This window comes from Epinephelus moara, chromosome 8, assembly GCF_006386435.1.
Source record: "Epinephelus moara isolate mb chromosome 8, YSFRI_EMoa_1.0, whole genome shotgun sequence".
NCBI lineage: Eukaryota > Metazoa > Chordata > Actinopteri > Perciformes > Serranidae > Epinephelus > Epinephelus moara.
Window position 1 is genome coordinate 17165185 of NC_065513.1, and position 21523 is coordinate 17186707.

Consider the following 21523-nt stretch of genomic DNA (forward strand, 5'->3'; position numbering starts at 1 on the left):
GTGTTGCTGAAATGAGTGAAGACACACACACTCACTAGATCTGCAGAAATGTAACATAATAGATAATCCATCGAGGCAGTGCTCTGTTCTGCTCCCGTGGCCCTCTGATGAAATGCTGGCATAGCTGTATAGAATCGATAATAATGATATCAAAGACACAGCTTTACACTCCCTCACACACACACACACACACACCATGCTGCTCACACGATACCTCGTTGTGGGTTGGGGTTAGATGTTGCAGACAGAGAGGATTGTGTGTGAAGCATGTGTGCGACAGAACGCAAAATAGCTCATGGATTTGTTTAGCAGGAGAATGTGAAAGGGGCGCGGTGCACACTCGATGCTCGGCTCCCGAATGATCCGCTGCTGTTGACAATCAAACATATTTACTTGCATTTATTTATCTGTGTGTGTGTGCCTGTTGAGTGACTGAAGTAGAGCCTCCATAAATACTACCACACCGAGCAGTCAGTGACTGTCAGACCTCCGTGCTGCATTTGTTCCATTCTGGAAGAACTTGAGCGACATGCAAGGCTGATATTTTTAGACCGACTTGGTCAGTAGCCAGTATTTTGAAAGCATATCTTCTTTAAATTAGAAACACAATAATAATATTCACTCTTTTGCCCTACTTTTTTTTATTTCTGGGTTAAAAAATATTCTAAATGCATGTAAACCTATAGGGGACAGTAAACAACTCTCCATTCAAACCCAGCCCCTCCAGACCTGTTTTAAAGTTGGTAAAAAATACTTATTTTGTTCAAAATGGTTTCCCCGCGTAAAAAAAAAATGTCTCAAAAGGGGCTGAAAGCAGATCTACTCTTTCTAATCTTTGAGAAACTCTGAATCGGGCCTCCGCCTCACCCACTACCACTGCTTGCGGTAGGATTCGTTCTCTGCTTCCTCCAGTGTTGTTTGTATGCTTGTTCTAGGCTGACTGGTTAAAGAGCAGTGAGCTAGGGCGGCACAATAGATTGAACATTTACTTTTTTTAAATAGTTCATTTACATGTGCCATGCATTCGCATGCCACATGTCGTGTTGCAACAGTAGCATCACGTGACTTTAGGCCTACTAGTTTTGAAAGTACTTCTCATGTGACAGACACCACTGAGAGTGAAACTTGGAAAGTTTCAATAAGTGAAAAGAAAACACAAAAACTTTCTCAAAATGTTGACTGTTGAATTTATACAGTAACTTATTGAATTTTTTATGGCTTATCCATAGAAATTCTATTTCCATGGTATTATCACAACCACAATCATACATCACATTCGGTTGACCTTACTAGGTATATGATTTTGGTGCTCTCTAAACTCAACTCAAGATGTGGCATTTGTGTAATGTTTTGTACCTAGACTATATAAAGATACATATACAGTCTGTGGTTTTGTGAATAAAGTTTAAAGAACCATTTAACATCAAACATGAGGTTAACACTACAACTTTTGGGTCCCGGGGACTCACTATATTGAAAACCTATCAACATCAGTGCATTTCATTTTCTTTACTCAGTGTGCATAGGCTTTTCATTGTCTGTGGTCTATGTTTGCAGTGCATACCTAATGCAGAAAGACATTAAAACTGTATACTTCAAAATTTGATTATTTATCATGAGTCATATTATCATTGCAATATTCAGCAAGGTTATCAAATATGGCATGTTTTCCTGATATCATGTAGCCCCAAAGCGTGCATCAAGATGGCTATAGTAGTGTTAGAGGAAACATTAGAGAGATCCAGCCATACGTGTTTGAGCCTCAGTCACACCCAGTCTCAGATGAGGAGTCTGTCGGCGACTAGTAGACTTATCAGCAGTGGTGTAGTGATAGTTAATGAGGTGGGTGTACTAGTAGGTAGATGGGTAGATTACTGAGGAGGAAGTGGGTATACTCTCCTATGTATATATTCCAATTGCCTTTTGACTGAGATATGGTTATACTGTACACAGACAGAAAAAAGAGGTGTATACCTGTGTATACCCTGCACTTGAATGGTAAGTGTAGTTGGCATCTTGTATTTGTTTAGGTTGTTTATTAGCTTGCAGGCAAACTGGCAGTGGCTGACACAGCATTAACGGTTGTGAAAAACGTACAATAATATCTGCTGCGATGTGTTTTTTCTATATAGTGGAAGGAAGCTTCAGAGTCCAGTTTACATCCAAAATCTGCACGCTGCTATGTTTGCTGTCAAAACTATAACTATGCTAATGCAAAGTCTGCACGTCTGCTGCATTTGAGGGTTTCAGGTTTCTTTGTCGGTGTTGTAGATATGTGTTTCACATTTTAGACAGAGATTGGCTTTTGTATTATTGACATACCTAATGTAGCGTGCCCCACGTATGTTTGAAGCTCAGATTTTAGTGCACAGAAATTGCTGCCTTCAGAAGAGGAATGTCAAAACACCTTTCTAGTGACAAACTTAGCACAGATACAAGTCAGTATAGTCAAGGTCAGACATTTTAGGGGACATAAACATGAGAAAAACACATTTTTGAGTGAAGGGGGGGGGGCTTCAAATTATTAATATAAACTACGGTACAAAGAATTATACATTTAATTGCGGTTTTCACACACTGCTTTGTACGGCATTGACTATTGCCTCTAGACTGCTAAAATGAATGTCCAGTAAGTATTCACCAGGCTATTTAATAAACAGCAATTATCAGTTTCACCTTGATTAAAACATGCTTCAATATTGGCAGTTTAAATGGCTGAAATGTGTGTTATTGACACAGTTTATCTATTCTGTGTTGAATGCTTTGTACAAATTCCCTCACAGCACAAACAGTGGCAGGAAAGACTAATGGGGCTCACTTCGAATAGTAGTGTAAGACCGTGTGAGACCCAGACCTGCTCCGTTCATGTCGGCCTGCTTGCGGCACATTTACATGTCAGCAGATAGAAGCTGTGCATTGTTCTGTGGTAGCTGTATAAATATGTAGAACCAGTGTCTGTGTACCCGTACTGTGCAGTATCGGTGTGTAGATAAGTAATGGGGGAACTAAGTGTGTGGAAGTTTTACGTTAGTTTGTGTATGTGTGTGTATGTTAATGTGGATCCCCAATCTGTTCAAATTGTTCTGGAGGGCAGAGATAAGAACCATGCGCACACACACACACACACACACACACACNACACACACACACACACACACACACACACACACACACACACACACTCTTTCTGCAATTAATTATATTCCCTCTCTTGTTCTTTTCGCTTCTCAGTCTCAGTTGCCCTTGCCTCCTCGCTTTCCCCAACTCATTTTCTCGCTGTCTCTCACTGAACTGTCACACATGCTTGTACGCACACACACACACACACACACACACACACACATGAAGACTCCAAGGGTTAATGTGTACCATTAGTAACCAGAGCAGGCTGTAAGTGCAGTAAAGTGGCAGAAGGGTGAAACCAAAGTGACAGACTCAGGGACTGAGGGTGGATCTCACCTTACATGTTTTCCCCATGACATTAATATGACAGTCATTAATCAAGGCAGTGAAACAAATGCTACTTTTATCATCCTGTGATAGAAATATTTCTCTGGTCTTAAATCATGGCAGACATTAATAAATGGCATACCGCAAGGCTGTAAAGCTGTCATTCACAAAAAGCAATGTGTCGTCTTATATTTCAGACCCCGTTGTTTGAAGTTTTTTGACTAGTATGTCAGTCTTTATTTTCTTTGGGACACCTTAAAGGCTCAGTGTGTAGAATTTTGGGAGATGTATTGGCAGAAATTATATTAAATATAATATGTAAGTATGTTTTCTTTAGTATATTTTCGTTACCTTAGGATGAGACGTTGTGCATTTTCAAATAGGGTGTGTGTCTTTGATCACAGAGATCGCCATGTTGCACCGCCATGTTTCTACAGTAGCCCAGAATGGACAAACCAAACACAGGCTCTAGATAGGACCATTTGTGATTTTGCTTCACCCAACAGAGTTAAAAGCTCCTCTGTGATGAGCAGTGTTGGGAAAACAACAACTCTTGTATTTCAGATGGTGTTACTCAGTGTTTTTACCAGTTTAAATCACTCGGTCCGTTTCGTTTCAAGAGGAGGAGACCACTGCAAATTATACAGCTCACAGTAAAAAACTCCTGAACATCTGGATCTTAAGTTATCAGAGAAAAATAAAACAGTTGCTGGGCTAGCAGCCCATCTGTGATGAGCAAAACAGCATCGGAGAAACTCTGATTTGTGACGTGAAAGTTCTCTATTCAGTGTTTTTACCAGTTTTAATCACGTGGACCTTTTGTTTTGGAGAGGAGGAGACCTTTGTGGATGATTTAGCCCCCGGTAAAAACCTACTGAACAATCAACAGTGTATGAAATCTAACTGGGAGAAATTTCAGCTGGTTGTGATCTGCATTCCTCGCTGTTAGATGCAACTAAATCCCCCAAAATCGTATACACTGGACCTTTAAACTTTGTTGCAAGTGAAGGTAGGAATACAGTACCTTCTGAAACAGTTGCAAAATAAGTGGCTCTCATCAGCGCATTGTCCCCCATCTCACCCACACACATACATAGACACCCCCTCCAACTGCGCCTCATCTGTCCCTTTCTTGGTCATTTTGCCCCCAGGCCAGAGGGCTGAGGGTCATCTCAGTCATATCCGGCTTTGCTTTAGCTCAGCTCAGAAGTCCCGCAGCTTCATGAATATTATAATGAACTGCATTTTCTCGCTGGTCGATAGTGAGTCAAGGACACACATGCACAGATATACACAGCTTCACCATAGAGTATCTGCTGCCCTGGTGTTGTGTGTCCCGATCTCGTACACCCTCATGCCGGACAAAAGCCTCAACTCCCCTCCAACAGAGCTCACGTTGGGGCAGCACATGTGATTATACATACACATGTGGCCATATCGTCTAAATAAGGCAACAGTAGCAATGCTGATGAATAATAGAGAGTGATAAAAGCAGCTTCAACTGCAAAGCTCCTGGCTTGAAATGGGTCTCGGAGAGAGCACATCGAACATAAGAGAGAGACAGACTGAGAGAATTGCTACATTTGCATGGATTGCAATATCCCAGTATTGATTAATACAATAGAAGCTGTAAACAACATTGTCTGATTGCTTTTACTTCTACAAGGCCAAAGCTGTAATAAGCATAATTGAATTGTGGAGACAAGATAAGTGGAGTAGTGGACACAAACAGTATAAACATTCAGGATGGACCATCTGTGTACTTACAGGGTATAAATTTCTTGCTAGTGATGCTGCCAGTCAAAAATATTGGCACGACAAGCTGGATACATCTATATGGGCACTATGATGAGTTTTCCATTTAAGCTAAAATTTTCAGATACTTACTTAAAAAAATGCCAAAACAAACAACAACAAAAGAATCTTAAATCTCTTCTACCTCCTCTCAAGATTAATGGCAGCTGGCAAGCAGCAAAACCATATGCTTAGCAGAGGGGCTGGATATGTAACAGTTTTTATCACATGGCAATCATTTGTTAGGATTTTATAAAAGCTTTGTTTTGCTCATCTGAGCTTCGTTGCGAGACAAGTGTCGTGAGATCTACTCAGTTTAAAGAGCTCTTTGGAGCGTGAATAGAGGGCTGAAACTGAGAAGAACAATGCACTTTTAGATTTATCCGCATTAATATGGTGTTGGTCCCACATGCTTTCCACTTATCTGCACCCCTCCATGTGTGTCTGTAGTACAGCAAAGACAGCAGAGGTAAAAGACAACAGGGAGGACAATTTGGCAGGCTTAAATGCTAGTTAGGCCGGCTGAGCTAATTAGCCCCGATTTCCTCATCCCGATTCAGACGAGAAGGAAAGCCTCGGATTACCCAGACGAGCATTTTGTGTGTGCCACTGAAATTGTGTCAGGCTGTTGGAACTGTTCATCAGCAATGAGAGGGAGGTTTGGGTGCACTTATTTGCAAAAGTCAACTAAAGAGCTTTACAAATGTGTTACAGCGTGTTGCACAGCAAGTGTCAGGATGGGGTTGTGGTAGCCAGATAGCTAGCCACCCCTCACCCCCACTGAGGATGAAAGGGAGCTTAATGCTACGGACCCAGCGGGGATGCTGCTCCTCTATCGGGGAGCTGTGGCACTGTGACCTCTTGCCCTTTAGACCGTCCTTTTGTCCGTGTAGCTGTTTCTCATCTGCCATTTGTCCCTGTGCGCCCACTCCGAAGAGTCTGTTTTGTCATTCTGCAGTGTTTGTTCTGTAGAGGTTCATGTGGATTCTGTGTTTTTTTCTTTGTTAACAGCATGAGGGTTGTTGACTCTAATGCCAGCAGTATGCCCTGAATTAATTTGTCTTTTTTGCAAAGCAATATGGTGCTCTTAGCAAACACAAGTATGCTCATCTCAGGGTTTGTTTATTGCTCATTTATCAACGCTGTGTAGCCGCACTTGCACTGGGAAAAATGGAAGCAAAATACACATCAACTCATGTGATATGGTCACAGGCAAACATGCAAACAAGGCTGCAAGAAATTCAGGCCGGCCATTCGGAGATCGAATCCAAAGCCTGTTGTCTCCTACTCCATCCCCCCTCCCCCCCTACATCTACCCGAGGTGTGAGGCAACATGTCACACTGAGAGCTGTCAGTCACCATGACACTTGCACACACACACTGAGGTTCTTGGAAGAGTCAAATGAGGCTTTTTTTCTCCTTTAAGAGAAAGTGTTATGTCACATACCCCGGCCAGCCCCTCACAACCATATCAGCTCAAGCGATAAGCGACACATCCAACTTCCGTTCACAGACTAACACCTCTCTTCAAACGGTGATGTGTCTGAGAAAGAACAGGCTGTAACGACATGTGAAAAATTCCAGCACAGGGAAGATTACGATGTCACATCACTGCCTTTTTGCCTCATGTGTATCTTTTAATGTGATTAAATCCCCTTTACTTTATCTCAGCACTTAGGGATGCACACGCAGAGTGCTCTCATTGAGAGAGATCACAGCAGTCTTTGATCAGAGGCTTAGAAAGACCTGCCTCGTACCAGTTCCTTTCCTAAACCCTCCTCTCCTTTCTCTGTATGGCTTACAGGAAAAGCTGGCTAATCAGTTAATAATACAGTATCAACTTGTATAATAGTCGGTGGCTGTGTTCCAGGCCTGCAGTGCACAACATGGACTGTGCCAGTAAAGTTCACTGATGAGGTTACAGTATTGCTGTGTGTGTGTTACTTAATTCATTAATTGCCTCATGCAGCCCTCAGACAGTCCAGTCTGCCAATTACTCTCATTAGAGTTTCTCCATTACTGTTTGATTGGAAAAGGAAGCTGCTTGGCAACAACTCTTGTCCCTTTCTCATCCGAAGCGGTGGCTCGTGTTTTCTACACTTGTGAGCTGTGAAACATACAAAACTATGCCAGAGCTGCTCAAGAATACAATTGTTACCATCACATGACTAAAACAGACTACTTTTTCCAGCCTTTTATGGTTCGTTTGGATTTTTGAAGAATATATTATGTTTTCAGTGCTCAAAAATAAGCATTTCTTGGGGCAAGTAAAATGCCACGTCAGGCTATTAAATCCAGCAACTCAACTGCCCAACCAGGGAAGTGATAAAAAGAATTTAACGCATTGTTTTGTCCGGAGCTGATGATGGAAATAGCTACACTGTGAGCCATCTTGATTTCTTCTCATTTCTGTTAAGTGTTGCACATGTGCGGTATCGATTGAGCGCTCGCGAGGAAATAATAACCACTAATACAGTGTTTCTCAAATGGTGTGCCGCAGGATTTTGTGATAACCACACATTATTACTGCAATATTCAACTGGGCCTGCACAAAAAGTTATGAATGAATTTTTCATTGACTGTATCAGTATGTTGTGCGCACCCATTTCCTAATAAAGAGGCAAACTCTAGCTAAAAAATGTAATTTAATTAAAAAAAACCTTGACAGGGAACCTATTTGTCGCCATTTGCTCGTGGGGATTATAAGTGTGTGACATATTAAAAGCCCTGATTGGCAGCCAGTGTGAGGGATGATAACATTTAAAAGGAGAAAGCAGTGAGTGGGACAATGGATCAGTTTATTGTACAGAGCAGATTACAGCAAAGCACCAGTGAAAACGACTGAAAAAAGTCAGTAGACAGTATCACAAAAGCTACCTGTCTTAATTTTTCTTATTTTTTATTGTGTTGTAATAAGAGTAATAACATGTTATAAAAGCTATTGTGCACAGCAATAAAGACAGGTGTGCCTTTGGCTTGCCCTTTGGTGTGCTTTGGCCCAAAAAGTTTGAAAACCACTGCACTAATGATTAAGATAATTTGTGTGGGGGGAAGTAAACATTACTACGGGTGAGAAGATTTCTGACCTTTCTTTTTTCAGGATAATTATGTATCATCAAATGCTAACCAAGCATAGCATAGCAACTATTTTTTAACTGGTGCAACATCCAAACTGTGTTGACTTTTCAGCTATAAAACAAAGCACACACACACAAGGACAGACAAAGCTGACACAGATTTCTGATAAAACAAGTGTTAAAAAAGGCGTTGAACCCTGGTTTTGCTGTATTTCTTTTAGATTCGACGCTACACATCAGAGAGGATTTACAGTCTGGGTTATTATATCAGAACATCGCAGTATTTTGAATGAATGCATCCCAGTTTGTTCCCCCTGGTCCTCTCTGAGGTGAGATGGAAGAGGAACAGAAGGGGGTCCTGCTGTTGTTAGTGTTTTTGTGCTGTTGTAACTCATAATAAACTACCCTGCAGGTTGCATGTATACGTTTTTTTTCCCAGCCCGCAGTTATTTATGAGTCTGCTCTGGAACCTGTACGCGGCGTTTCATAAATCTATACTCTCCAGGCCTGTTAGTTATATGCTCAGAGACCACACACAGTCATACAGTAGATATACTAACACACAGTTGCTCACATACTTCCTGTTATTATCACCTATACTTGCTTTGAAATGATTCTGCAGTTTGGTTTGCCTGCCTGCTGCTTCTGCCAGCTCCCACTCTGCTACTATATGATAATGCGGACCCGGTGTATTAGGCTGAGTGTGCACAGCCGTGTAAGAGCCATCAAGCTTTAGTGTGCCTATAAATTGCTGAAGTGATCACTGCTTGGCAGACTCTAAGCTCCCTGTGCTCTCTCGTAGCTCTAAACAATTTGTTTTATAGCTTGAAATTCACTCCTCTGTTGCTCTCCTTAGGGCCAGCAGCCAAAAAAGCAAATGCACTTGCAAGTACAAAGTGCACACACAGGGCCACCGTGCACTCATTCACTTGCATGCACTTGTTTGCATACACATGCATATTCTGTCACCTCCCGCAAGTACATAAAACATGATTTAGGATACAGACACATGCATATTATTCCTCTCTTTAGCACTTTCAGCTCTGACACCGCCCCTTGTCTGCCGGGACCCAGCTGCATTCAAACACACTGCCTTTGTGTGAGAACAGCTGGCCGCAAAGTCATTTGGACACACGCACGCACACACAAGCACATGTGGACGAGCACTCACATAGTTTTCCATGCAAGCAGAGCTGGAACAGTCTCTATTGTCAGCGAATAATTGAATGCATAAGCTGTCGGGAGGGGGGAGAGTTCACTGTGTTCCAGCTATAAGGGCGAGTTGCTGAAACTCTATAGCAATCCCTCAATAATGACATCAGCATGTTGGCACCTAGACCGGGGTACACAGGCGCATTTTGCCATATGAGAAAGCTCTGGGAGTGTGTGTTCTAAGTGTGTCTTGGAACTGAGCAGACTTGGACTGCTTTGTAGCCAGCCTTGCTGTCGTAAAAGGCGAATGCAAACACCCCACCCGGTAACTGTTTCTCCCCCTCCCTCCTCTCTGTCTTCCATGACCAGTACCAAACCAGTTCCCTTAACGGTTGTTGTGCCCAGGCTTCCCAGCAGCAGCTGGAGTCTGACACACTGTAGGGACGTTGTTCGGTGAATTGGATCATTGTTTTTGAGTGGTTTGGGTTTGGTTTTTGGGTTGTTGTCTGGTTTCTGTTTCCTCCTAATCTCCAGACTGTGTGTTCTGTAAAATATTGTACAGATGTGTATGTGTTGCACTTAATGTGTGCTTTGTTATGTGTCTATGAGTATGAGTGTGACAGTGACATGTGTTGCATGTTACTCACAGTCACGTTAGCAATGTGACTTCCTCCCCCAACGTCCCCACTATTCACTCGCCACTCCATTTCACCCATTCACCCATATTCGGTTCATTATTCCTCCTCCCTAATTATTCCTGCTCTCCCCACACTATTTGTATCTTCATTCTCTCTTTTCATTTTCTCCCATACTCTAATTCTCTCTCAGCTAATTTGCCATTGATTTTTTTTTCCCCTCTTCATTTATCTCTTACTCTTTCTTGCACTCTCGACCGCTCCCTCCATCCTTAGCTGCAGCAGAGCACTGGGTGTGGGAGGGGAAGAGGGTGAGCATGAGGGAAAGGAGCGGAAGAGGGTGGAGAGGAAGGCGAGGCGCATAGTTGTGGCTGGCTAATTGAAAGCCAGCACTTTGGTCAGTGAAGTCCCAATGTATGGGAGTGGTCAGGAATTCGCAGTTCTCGGTGATGTTTGTGTATGTGAAAGAGCTGGAGCGCATTTGTGTCGATCTTAATGGCTGTGGTCGTGATGATTGACAGATTGTGGATGTACTTGTGACTGTGTGAGCTTGTGTGTTTGTCTGCTTGTTTGTTTTTTTGGCGTGTGTGAAAGACTTTCCACCTTTTGGTCTGAGTGTGATTTAGTCCTGCTGTTGTTATTCTCCACTTTCTATCAGCCTCTTTCACTCTGTCTGTCCAACCAGCTTTTGTATAGAGCCAGTCAGCTGCAGCATCCCGTCTGTTCGCAGAGAAAACAACTTCAGAGTCAGCAAAGAAGAAAAGGTGGCTGTTCTGTAGTGGTTAGAGAAACCAGTCTTTAACTGAAGGATGGAGGACAATCCCCTACTGGTATCAACACCGAAGTAAAAAGTCTGTTGTGTGTGTACACATTTCGAACGTTATTATGTACATGCCATTGTGACAATAAGATCCTAGGCTTGTCCCCTGAACTAGTACAATCTAACAAGACTAAAACTCTATAGCCATGTTTGTGGCTCTGTGAGTAAATAGTTAAATACAGAATACAAACAGCAAGGTGTTTTGCATTAGATTCATCGGTCCTTACCCTGAAAAAAATTCAGCACAGGGTCCCAGATCTTATCAAACACACCTGCTCTATCTTCACTGTAAACTCGCAGTCTCTCCACATGTATTGTGTTTGTCATTTTCTCTCATGTACAAATCATACCTGGGCACAGAGTCCAGTTTCTGCATTTGTAAGATTTGCTTTTTTGCACCACTCTTCCAAGCAAAATAGCCATTTTTTCCACTCTTATTGCCAACGGATAAGGAGCTTGTTGCTCCAAGTATGCCGTTGAGCGGATCAGGTTCCCGGCGTCTACCAAAAGGCTCAGAGAAACAATGAAAGATGCTTTTCCAGTATGTGTAAAGTTTGTTGCATGACCAGAAAGAACGTGTAGAATTGCCAATCATAGGCGTACATTAATTACATGTAGGTGAAACATCAGTTAAATGCTGTGTACAAAGCAAACTGTGTTGTCTCCTCGCTGTGTTTAATTCTAATTTGTGTGTTAAACATAACCCCATGGACTAACCCCGTGCTGTAACCGCGGCCGTCTGCTCTGCTCAGGTTTCGAGGTCAGAGGTCAGGGGTCAGTGATCTGAACAGGAAAGCCTACTTGCGCGGAACAACACATTGTAAACAAACCATTACACACCATCTGCGGTGGCGTCAAATCCCCAAACCGGCATGTGTGTGTTTGTGTAGCTGTGTGTGTTAGTGGCCCTGAGATCACACCCACAGACACTCGAGTGAGGATCAACACACGCGGCCAGACAGGGACAGAGAGGTGACAGAGGAAGTGACCATCTGGTATTTACTGAGGCGTCAAATTACCTGCTGAAAGGTTGCAGTGGCATTATGCATATACTGTGAACGTCATATGCTGAAATATATTGGTGTTTGTGGCAAATTCTCTATTTATTATTGCTGTTATCATTGCTGCAATTATAGTTTCCATGAAATTGTTCCTCACATTTATTTAAAATACTGTTTTCATGCTCAAGGACACTTCAACATGTGGACAGGGATCAAACCTCCACCAGCCCAGTGATTAATAGCCGTACCATCTCTATGATTTAGCTATAAAGCTTTGGAAGGACATTGATGGTTTAAGTATGAGGTAACTGTGCTGTAACAGTATTCAGCTCTGTCAACCCTCTTTCAAAGTTAATTGCCAGTTAGTAATTAAGAAGTTTTCTGTCTTTAGCCATTAGCACAACTGTCAAGATCTGGAGAGTCTTTTTTTTCCTCTCAGAAATAAACTCTTTCTCTCCCAATTATTTCCATGCCTGCTCATTTACAGAGCTTTATGCTTCGTTACCTCCGCAGCAGATTTGCTCGTATTGAACTTACTGCCTCTCCTTTTGTTGCCAAATCTCTGCCTCTTCATTTTCTGATTGCCACTTTCCTTTTTGCTAACACTTTCAACATTTTACCCCCATCATTGTTGTCTTCTCTAGCAAGTCCAGCACCTTTAATCTACTTCTCGCTTGTCGTCCTCACCAACCCTCCCTCTTCATCCCCTCTTGCTCGTCTCTTGACATTCAGCGCTTTCACTTTATTTTCTCCCGCTTGCAGTTCCCGTTCTTATCTCTTTTTCTCCCAGCCGCCTCTCGCACTCCACCCAGACCTTTTCGCCCTGTCAACCCATATCTCCTCTCTCTCCCTCCTCTCTACTCTGTTCCTCAACTCCACCTCCCCTCTGTGTCTCTGCTTGATACCCAACATGCACTGCATCCCCCATCGCCCATCCACCCTTCCTTCACCCTCTATCTGGCTCCTGTCCAGACTGCCACCATCAGAGGCAGGCAGCCTCTCTGGCAGTGCCCACTGGTCTAACACCTGCCACACTGAAGACACTGTGTGAGAGAATTACTGTGACAATGTGTGTGTTTGTATAGTGTTGTTTATGTGTGTGTCGATGAGCATTTTTTGGATTATACAAAGAAAATGAGTTTACCATCCACTCTGCCTGTTTGCATGTGTGTAAGCCGGTGTTGTTTGGTGTGTTTACCTCCTATTTCGCTGCTCTGTGAATGTTTATGTCAGTCTGTTACACTCTTTTAGCCCGACATACAGCCAGACGCACGGATTAGAGTTAGATCTAGGCTGCTCGTCTTCTATTCTGAGATCCCCCAGAAGGAGAAGCCTGTTAATTTAGCTGCTATAAATACTGGACCTCCTCCTAGCAGGTCACTTTAAGACCCGCCGCATGAAACTGGACTGTGGTGACAGCTCCTTTACTCTGTGTATGTGTGTATTTCATATGTGTGTGTGTGTGTGTGTGTGTGTGTGTGTGTGTGTGTCCATTCCTTCAAAGCTGGCTGGCCAGCCTCCGGCTCAGTGGTGCAAGGAGCATGGTTTGTGGTGCCTCCATTGACAAGGACATTTAGACACAGCCGGAGCTGGGCTTTCTCTCATTTCCCTCTGTTTCCTTTTTGTTTATGTTTCTTGCTTACGGCTAATGGGTTTGTTTGGATCGAGTAATATATCCAAAATTCTTTCGACAAAGTGGTGTGTTGAGATTGTGTATTTTGTCCAATGTCGTTTTACAATGATATGATAGAGGGGAAAACAGCAGATTTTGATGTTTGAGAAGATGTCTTCCACAAATGTAAGATATTGAATGACTATTGAATGATTGATTATCAAAGCTATCATCAACTTATCGGTTTACCATAAAATTGTTTCACTTAATCTTTTCAGTTGTTGTGTAAGTAGGCCTGGACATGGACACAGCATGGAAACACAAATATAGCAAGGCGAAATGCCAAGTGGACAAAGCTTGATACAAAATGAGAGTAAATCTGGGGTTGTCTTTCTCTTTTGCTGGTGATACTATTTACATTCATTCATTTATTCATTCATTTCCGTAACCGCTTATCCTGTTGGGGGTTGCTGCAGGGCTGGAGCCTATCCCAGCTGACATTGGGCGAAAGGCGGGGTATACCCTGGACAGGTTGCCAGACTATCACAGGGCTGACACATAGAGACAGACAACCATTCACTCACATTCACATTTCTGGCCAATTTAGAGTCACCAGTTAACCTGCATGTCTTTGGATTGTGGGAGGAAGCCGGAGTGCCTGGAAAGAACCCGCATTGGCACAGGGAGAACATGCAAACCCCGCACAGAAGGGCTCCCCCACCCCATGTACAAGCAGTAACCCTTTTGCTGTGAGACGACAATGCTCACCACTGCACCCCATGCCGCCTGTTTACAAACAGTAACTGGAAATTCCTGGGTAGTATACCTTTAAGGCTGTCTCTTAAACATGGATGTCACTCAAATTAATTGGTACTGACCAAGAAAAGACACAAAAAGACCATGAAAAGGGGGAAACAACCACAAAGAGACATTAATTGCCTTAGAAACACAAATTCACCACACAGTGATGCAAACTGACCAAAAAAGACACAAAGTTATCACAAAGAAAGCAGCATAATCAAAAACTAAACAAAGGTTAAACCACCCCAAAGTGTGTGTGTCTTGCTTCTGTGTGGGAGAAGTGGTCAGACATTTTGCATGTCCTTATCCAGGGGCCCATTGTCTCATAGTCCGCCCATGCTTTTAAACTATCAGCTAAGTATTCACTGCATAAGTATCAAAAACATAAATGGCAGGCTTGGATGTGCATTTCACTCCTCGTTTTTGTCTCCCACTCTCAGTTATGATTGCCAAAAAGACACTTGGATGAAAGAAAACCAACTTAATCAACCAATAAACTCTCGTAAACAAACACTTGACCTGTAAAATTGAACACTCCACTCGTACCTCGCAGACATCCAGCAGTTAACTGCTATCTTTGTTTGTGCCGTTGCTGTAATTTGGTCTCTTTTATTTACGCAGTCAAGAGTAGTGTAATTGCTTTTCAGTCGGTGAAAGTGTTTATTTAATGACAGGCTTATTTGTGTAGCTACATTGTGTTCGACACCCAGAGTGTAGATTTTACACGACTCTAGACTGATCATTATCTTCATCAGTATAAGTACACTCAATCACGCTCTCATTTTGTCTGATAATTCTTCACTCTGGCGGTGTTTCTGAGGAGAAATCTGCAAGTAATCACCTCCGTCCCTTTTAATGCCATACCATGTTATTGCAGCAAGTGATAGTATAACACATACCAAACTATAACTAACAGATTTTTAATGTTTTTGGTGGTTTGGTTTCGAGACAGACATAAGATCTAATGTGTGATTTACAACTGTTAGTGTGGCTTTCACTACTATTCAGAGCAAGTGTGGCTATATCCCAAGAAGCAAGTTGGTTTTTCCAATACTGCGGTTAATCAGGGACCACACAAAACCCTGTTTTGAAGTGCGCTGCGTCCAAGCGAGAATCTGCGTCCAAATTCCTGCATTCATTCCTCTCCCACTGCGCCTCTGTTGAACAAAGTGTGGGACTCGCGCTAACACAGAGACAGGTAGAAGGGAGAAAGAGGGTGTGGAGGAGAAGAAAGAGAAGCCAATTGAGGACGGTGAAGTGGAACGGATGGAGTGTGAGAGAAGGCGGAAGAAAATGAGCAGTGAAAGTATAAAAGCTTAAATCAAAAGAATAAAAAATTCATAAGAATCAGGCAGAGAGGGAGAGGGAGAGATGATAAATGAGAAACATCAGAGTAGAGGAGGAGAAGGTGCATTTATCTGGCACAGAGAAGAGGGGTGGGAAAAGAAGGGCAAAGGGAGCATTAGAGAGTATTTGTGGGGAGTAAGGGAGCTTGTTAATGTATCACCGAAGAGGACGAGCACACACACACACACAGATGCATCAGCAGTTGGGCAGATGTTTCACTGCATTTATTCATTCATTACACACACACAAAGTAACCTTCATGTTTCCCCAATTTGTTTTAACCAGTTCTTTAAAGGCAACCTTACTGATCAATATTCCCCGGATTGAAGCAATTGATGTGCAAATTCATCATTCAAAGGTGTTTTAGCTTGAGGGAAAAAAAAGAGCGCTGGCACTAACACTCAAGGTCAGCCCCGCTTTGCTTTCGCTTGGTCTCCGTTTGATTCTTTGTGCTCTCTCATCCCGCTCCCTTCATATGTTAGCCCTTCCCCTCACTGTCGACTGTTTTAAGTTCATGCATACAGTGTTTTTTGTGCCGCTGACAGACTGGAGAGGGGCTTAGAGATTTGTTTAAACTCTGGACAGCATCAGCAGAGGCACAGCCAGACAGTTGAGGATTGAGGAACCTTTAAGTGTCTGCATGTGTTTGAGTTTGCAAGGGTGTGTGCGTGTGTCCACAGTGTACTTTTTGCCCCAGATAAGCCAGGTCAAATTTACTTTAATAATGTATTTTTTCCTTTGAGAACGCAGCCTAGAGGACAGGGACAGTGGTTGGAGATGTGTAAGTGTACTATTTGTGTGTCTGGGGTCTCTCATTTGGACTGCAGACGTTCAGTATTTGACAGCTTCATTATTTAGTCTCTCACTTGAGATGAGCCGCTCCCTCTGTGTGTGTGTAGTGAATAAGTTTGCACTAAATGATTCAGCATCTCCGTGTCTGCTCAGTGGGGGGGTGGGCTCATTGGTAAGAGGGCAAAAGGCCGTGTGTTTGAATATTGTCCATGCCACCTCTCTCACGCACTTACACCACTGCACACAGACTCCCGAGTGCTTTCAGAGACACACCTCACTAATAATGTATCCATAAAAGACCTGTAATCTACTGCAGACTTACACACTTCTTCATTTCTCCTATTCTTGTTAAAAATACCCTTCTTTGTATCACTGTCTGTTCGAGAAGTCGTGACTATTCTCTTTCCCCTTCAATTCACCCCTTGCACTTCTCTAATAATGCCTACTCTATTTGCCAAAGACAAGATTCTTTTCAAATTATCCGTTATTTAAGCCTCATTTCCTTACACTCTTTTTTTTCTCCCTTATCTAGGACAGCGACATCCAGAAGAAAATTGACCATGAGATCCGGATGCGCGATGGAGCCTGTAAGCTGCTGGCTGCCTGTTCCCAGAAGGACCAGGCGCTGGAGGCGGCGAAGAGCCTGCAGACCTGCAGCACTCGTATCATGGCCTACATGTCAGAGCTGCAGAGGATGAAGGAGGCTCAGGTCATGCAGAAAGTCACACGGAGGTCGTCGGACGCGGGGCCGATGGATGACAGACTCCCATGCAAAGGAAAAGTGGCGATATCAGGCAAGTAAAACGGTGCATCATTTATTTATTGTTTGAGATTTTGACATGGACCAGCAACATTTAAGGGAAATTGAATCTTGGTGATCCCGTGGTGTTATCATTTAATGCAGAGCTCCTCTTGTCAGGCGGAGGCTGACTTGCAAATGCCGCCCGTTGCAATATGACAGCGGGCAGTCAGATGACTGATTATGGAGCTATTCTGTTTGCATGGCAGACGCACTGCGGAGAGATGATTCAGACCAGAGAGCAGGACTACAGGGTGTTTTTCAAGTTGTTCTTGTTTTGTTTGTTTTAAGAACATAATGAGGAGGGGAAAAAATAAATATTAATGAGATGTGAGACTCTGTGTGTGTGTGTGTACGTGGGTGGAGGTTCATGGGGGCACTGCTGCATGTCTGGTACCCAGCTGGAGAGCATAACACATACACACACAGTCATCAATTAGCTGTGGATACTTCAGCCACTGGCTGAACGCAGCACGGACAGAGACACACACATCCAGACACACACATATCAGTGCGGGTGATTAACATTTTTGTGGTCTAATCCCCTGTCTGTTGTCGTTACAGATCTTCGGATCCCTCTCATGTGGAAAGACACAGAGTACTTCAAGAACAAAGGAGGTGAGGAGCCACCTCTGTATGTGTGAAGAGGTTCATTGATGGAGTATTAATGATTTATGCCTGTAGGATTTATTAATGATTCGCTCCTGAGGGAAGTGCTATGTGGCTTCACACAGTCATAAAATGACTAATTCAGAGATGCTGAATGTGTGTGAAAGCCTTGTTTAATCACAGGGGTGAGTGTTAGAGACCTTGTGACTAAAGAATAAAAAAAACACCTTTTATGACTTGTGAGAGGGTGAAACACTGATGTGAACTTTTAGGGTGTGTGGTGGAAATTTTGTCTTCGTCATGCATATGCTTATATTATTTCATTCTTCCTATGTGTTTGTAAGTGTGTGACCTTTGCATTCCCCTTATGTAAACATCTGTTGTTACTTGACATCATCAAGAGATTTACATTCACTATAATCTCGCCATCAAAGACAGTCCATATTGACTGACTTACAGATACAGCCGACTACCTAACAGTTACTAGATTGCAACAGGTATGCTCCTCCGATGTAATCAAGAGAACATAATTAAATCAGGAAAGCCCAAGAAAGCTACAGTAGATCTCTCATCATCTTGTAGTCTGAGCGTAGGTACAAAGATGCCCTGTATCACTGTTCTGGGCACAAATTCTGAGCCGGAGGTTGCGCTTTCTCTATAGAGAATAAACTCTTGTGCATGACTGACAGAAGTTTAAGCAGAACTTTTCTGCCTCTGATGTGTGTATTTATGATATTTCATGTCAAAAGAGCTTGCAAAGAAATAACTGATTAGTGATTATCAATAGACTTCAAATTGTTTTGAATAATGACCAACAGGTAAAGACAGGACAAAAGGAGGTGTCTTGTTATGATTCAGTGCTCATTACTGTGGCATTGCTGTCACACACTTCATACACAGAGTCACATACAATAGCAGCAGTTTTAACACCTTGAGATCTAATCATCAGAGAAAATACCCATGCTGAATGGCATTTGTGTTGCCATGGTTACCAAATGATATGCACTGTGTACATGGCCTCATGCAGATGACATAAAAGATGGCTTCATGAACAGACTTCACAGTCAGCAGATGGATTTATTAGTTTAGCTTTTGAAAGTATGCTAAAATCTCATATCTGCCGTCATAAAATCCAGTGGTTGCTGTGTCTGCATTCATACCACAAATGAACCGCACTGAAGTCTACTCTGACAGTGTTCGGTTCACTTGTTTGGCCTGCACCGGAGTTTGATTGGCGGCTTTTGCCACAGCCCAAATGAACTGTACTAACCGGGCACACAGACCTTAGTTCATTTCAACTGAACCAAATAGGTTTGGTGTAAAAGCACTCTTAGTTTCATATTGTATAAATCTGCTGAGCCTTTGAACTGTGCAGACAGAACATACAGCGTGACATTTTTCCTACTCCATAGCACAGTTCCTGGATCTGATTATTACAATCTGTTGCAGCTTTACCAGATAGCACTGTATTTTCCTGGAACTGATTTTTCTAGACATTAGACACTCCTGGCAGCACAACCTGACCCACTGCTCAGTCCTGCTGGCTTTGCCTCTTGGCTCTGAGAAGAAGCAGCACACAGGTGCTGAACTGGGTCATTATTAGTAGGGCAGCTGAAAAGAAATGAAGCCTGTTGTGCATTCAAGGAGCTCTCTACACTCCTTTATTTTCCCGTGGAATATTACTGTGAACCAGGTCATATGTAAATGTTTTTTACGGCATTACAGAATTTAATGGTGCACTGAAGGTATAACAATGGTAATCTTTATGTTGACTATTTGCTATCCCGCCTCCTCTTGATAGAGTCAATGTAGTTTAACCCCCTTGCAGTCATTATAATAGTCTCAGAGCTCATTCTCTCCCCTGGCAACTTGAATGGAATTAATCTGCATGACCTGTGCATATAAATGAACTCAAGAGACAGGTAGTAGACTCTTAACAAAGCTTAATGAGGCTGTTAGTCAAGGTCATTAAGCACACCAAGACATAAACCGAGCTCGGTAGGTGAGGAGGAGTAAAGCATGTTTCTCTGTCACGTGTCCAATCACATTTAAAGCAGAGTGTTGAGCTCATACTTGGAATAATAAGCGTGAATATTAAGTGTCAATGGGCCATATACAGGGGAGCACATAAGTGGGAGCAGACCTCCTCTCTCAGCCTCTTCAGTTCTAACCTTGAATTTTAATGAGAAGTGGCAAGATCGATGAATTTGGTTGTGTAGTAGAGGAAATAAAGACACAGAATTAAAGGGAGTAGACCATCAGAGGCCACACTATATATATTGCATTTGTATAAGTTGTGTTTTAGCACAGGCATTTGCCACAGTCATTACTGATAATCGTAGTGAAGCATGCCCAAAAAGGGTATTATGTCTTTAAAATGCATATGTATTTCCTTTTCCTCACACTTTATACAAGATACCTGGAGGAAAAAAGGTTTTAATATTACATTTAGATGTTTTTTATGAAATAATTTAAGTAATAGGGATACAAGAAACATATCTCAAAGATCTTTTTCTTAAAAATATTTTTTTTATACCATGTCATCTGCAGTGGACAATGGGTCAGTCTTTTTAACAAAGATAAAACTTTTGCACACCTGAGGGTCGACAGGTGCATAGAAGACCATGGGCTGACTGTCATAGGACAAAGAACTCCCGTACACTGTCTGCTACACTTCCAATAATACAAAATTTATTGGGAACAAGAACAACGTTTTGGTGCACAGACCTTCATCAGGTTAACTGATAACCTGTCTACCTGTTATCTAGATAACCTGATGAAGGTCTATGTACCAAAAAGTTGTTCTTGTTCACAATAAATTTCCTCTTATTGCAAGTGTTATATCAATCTTTTTACAGTACAGTACATTAAAATTACATTATTAAATTCACTTTTAAGTACTATAATATCACAGGTAGTGTGTATGCTTTTAATTGTCAACTGTTGTATGTAGTGTGTGTGCATGTGCAGCTGTGTCACTCTGTGCTCTGTTTCCTGAAGTATGGAAAATAGTTACAAATGAGAAGAAGCAAGTCCTACTGTCCCCCAAAAAGGACATGGGTTAAAATATGTACTTTAAAAAGGCTTAAAATAAACATACACTTCTAAAATCTCAATATAATATAGTTTAAGACACTAGAAAGCCCAGGATGTGCCTCACACTGTACATTAGGACTCAAATAAACTGCATGCTGCATAAAGGCTTCATTGCCATGTCCCCCCATAGAGAACAAATATGAATAGCTATGTCCCAGAAGGCAAGAGTTGTCATTACGAAACCCACATTGTCTACAGCAACATTAAAGACCATTGTGCTTTGGTTTCAACCACAGAACAAGCTAACAATGCTTCACAGGAATTCTTAGCGCAGCTGGGCATTGAGACTGCTGAACTGAAACATAACAAGAGTAGAGGTGCTTGTCAGCCTGATGAAGGAACTGATCTTCTTTCAACCTTTATATACTCAGGTCATATATTCTGTCTGACCTCTGGCTTCAACACGTTGTTAAAACAGTTACCTACATCTCGGAGGTTGCAGGTGATGCTGTTTTGGAGATGAACACAAGTTTTCGGGTGATGCAATTGAATGAAAGCTGTTGAGAGGTCACTTAAAGGTGGTGATTCACTGATTTTT

The 21523-nt window shown here is 42.4% G+C and overlaps 1 protein-coding gene across 4 annotated transcripts in view; it reads left to right on the forward strand.

Annotated features, from left to right (window-relative positions):
• Positions 1-21523, forward strand: part of rtkna (rhotekin a) — a 69389-nt gene that overhangs the window by 39254 nt on the left and 8612 nt on the right. For all 4 annotated transcript variants that reach the window (XM_050051763.1, XM_050051766.1, XM_050051764.1 and 1 more), the window contains exons 2-3: positions 17014-17275; positions 17845-17898. In XM_050051763.1, coding sequence (XP_049907720.1) covers positions 17014-17275; positions 17845-17898 — 316 coding nt within the window. The remainder of the gene's footprint in view (positions 1-17013; positions 17276-17844; positions 17899-21523) is intronic.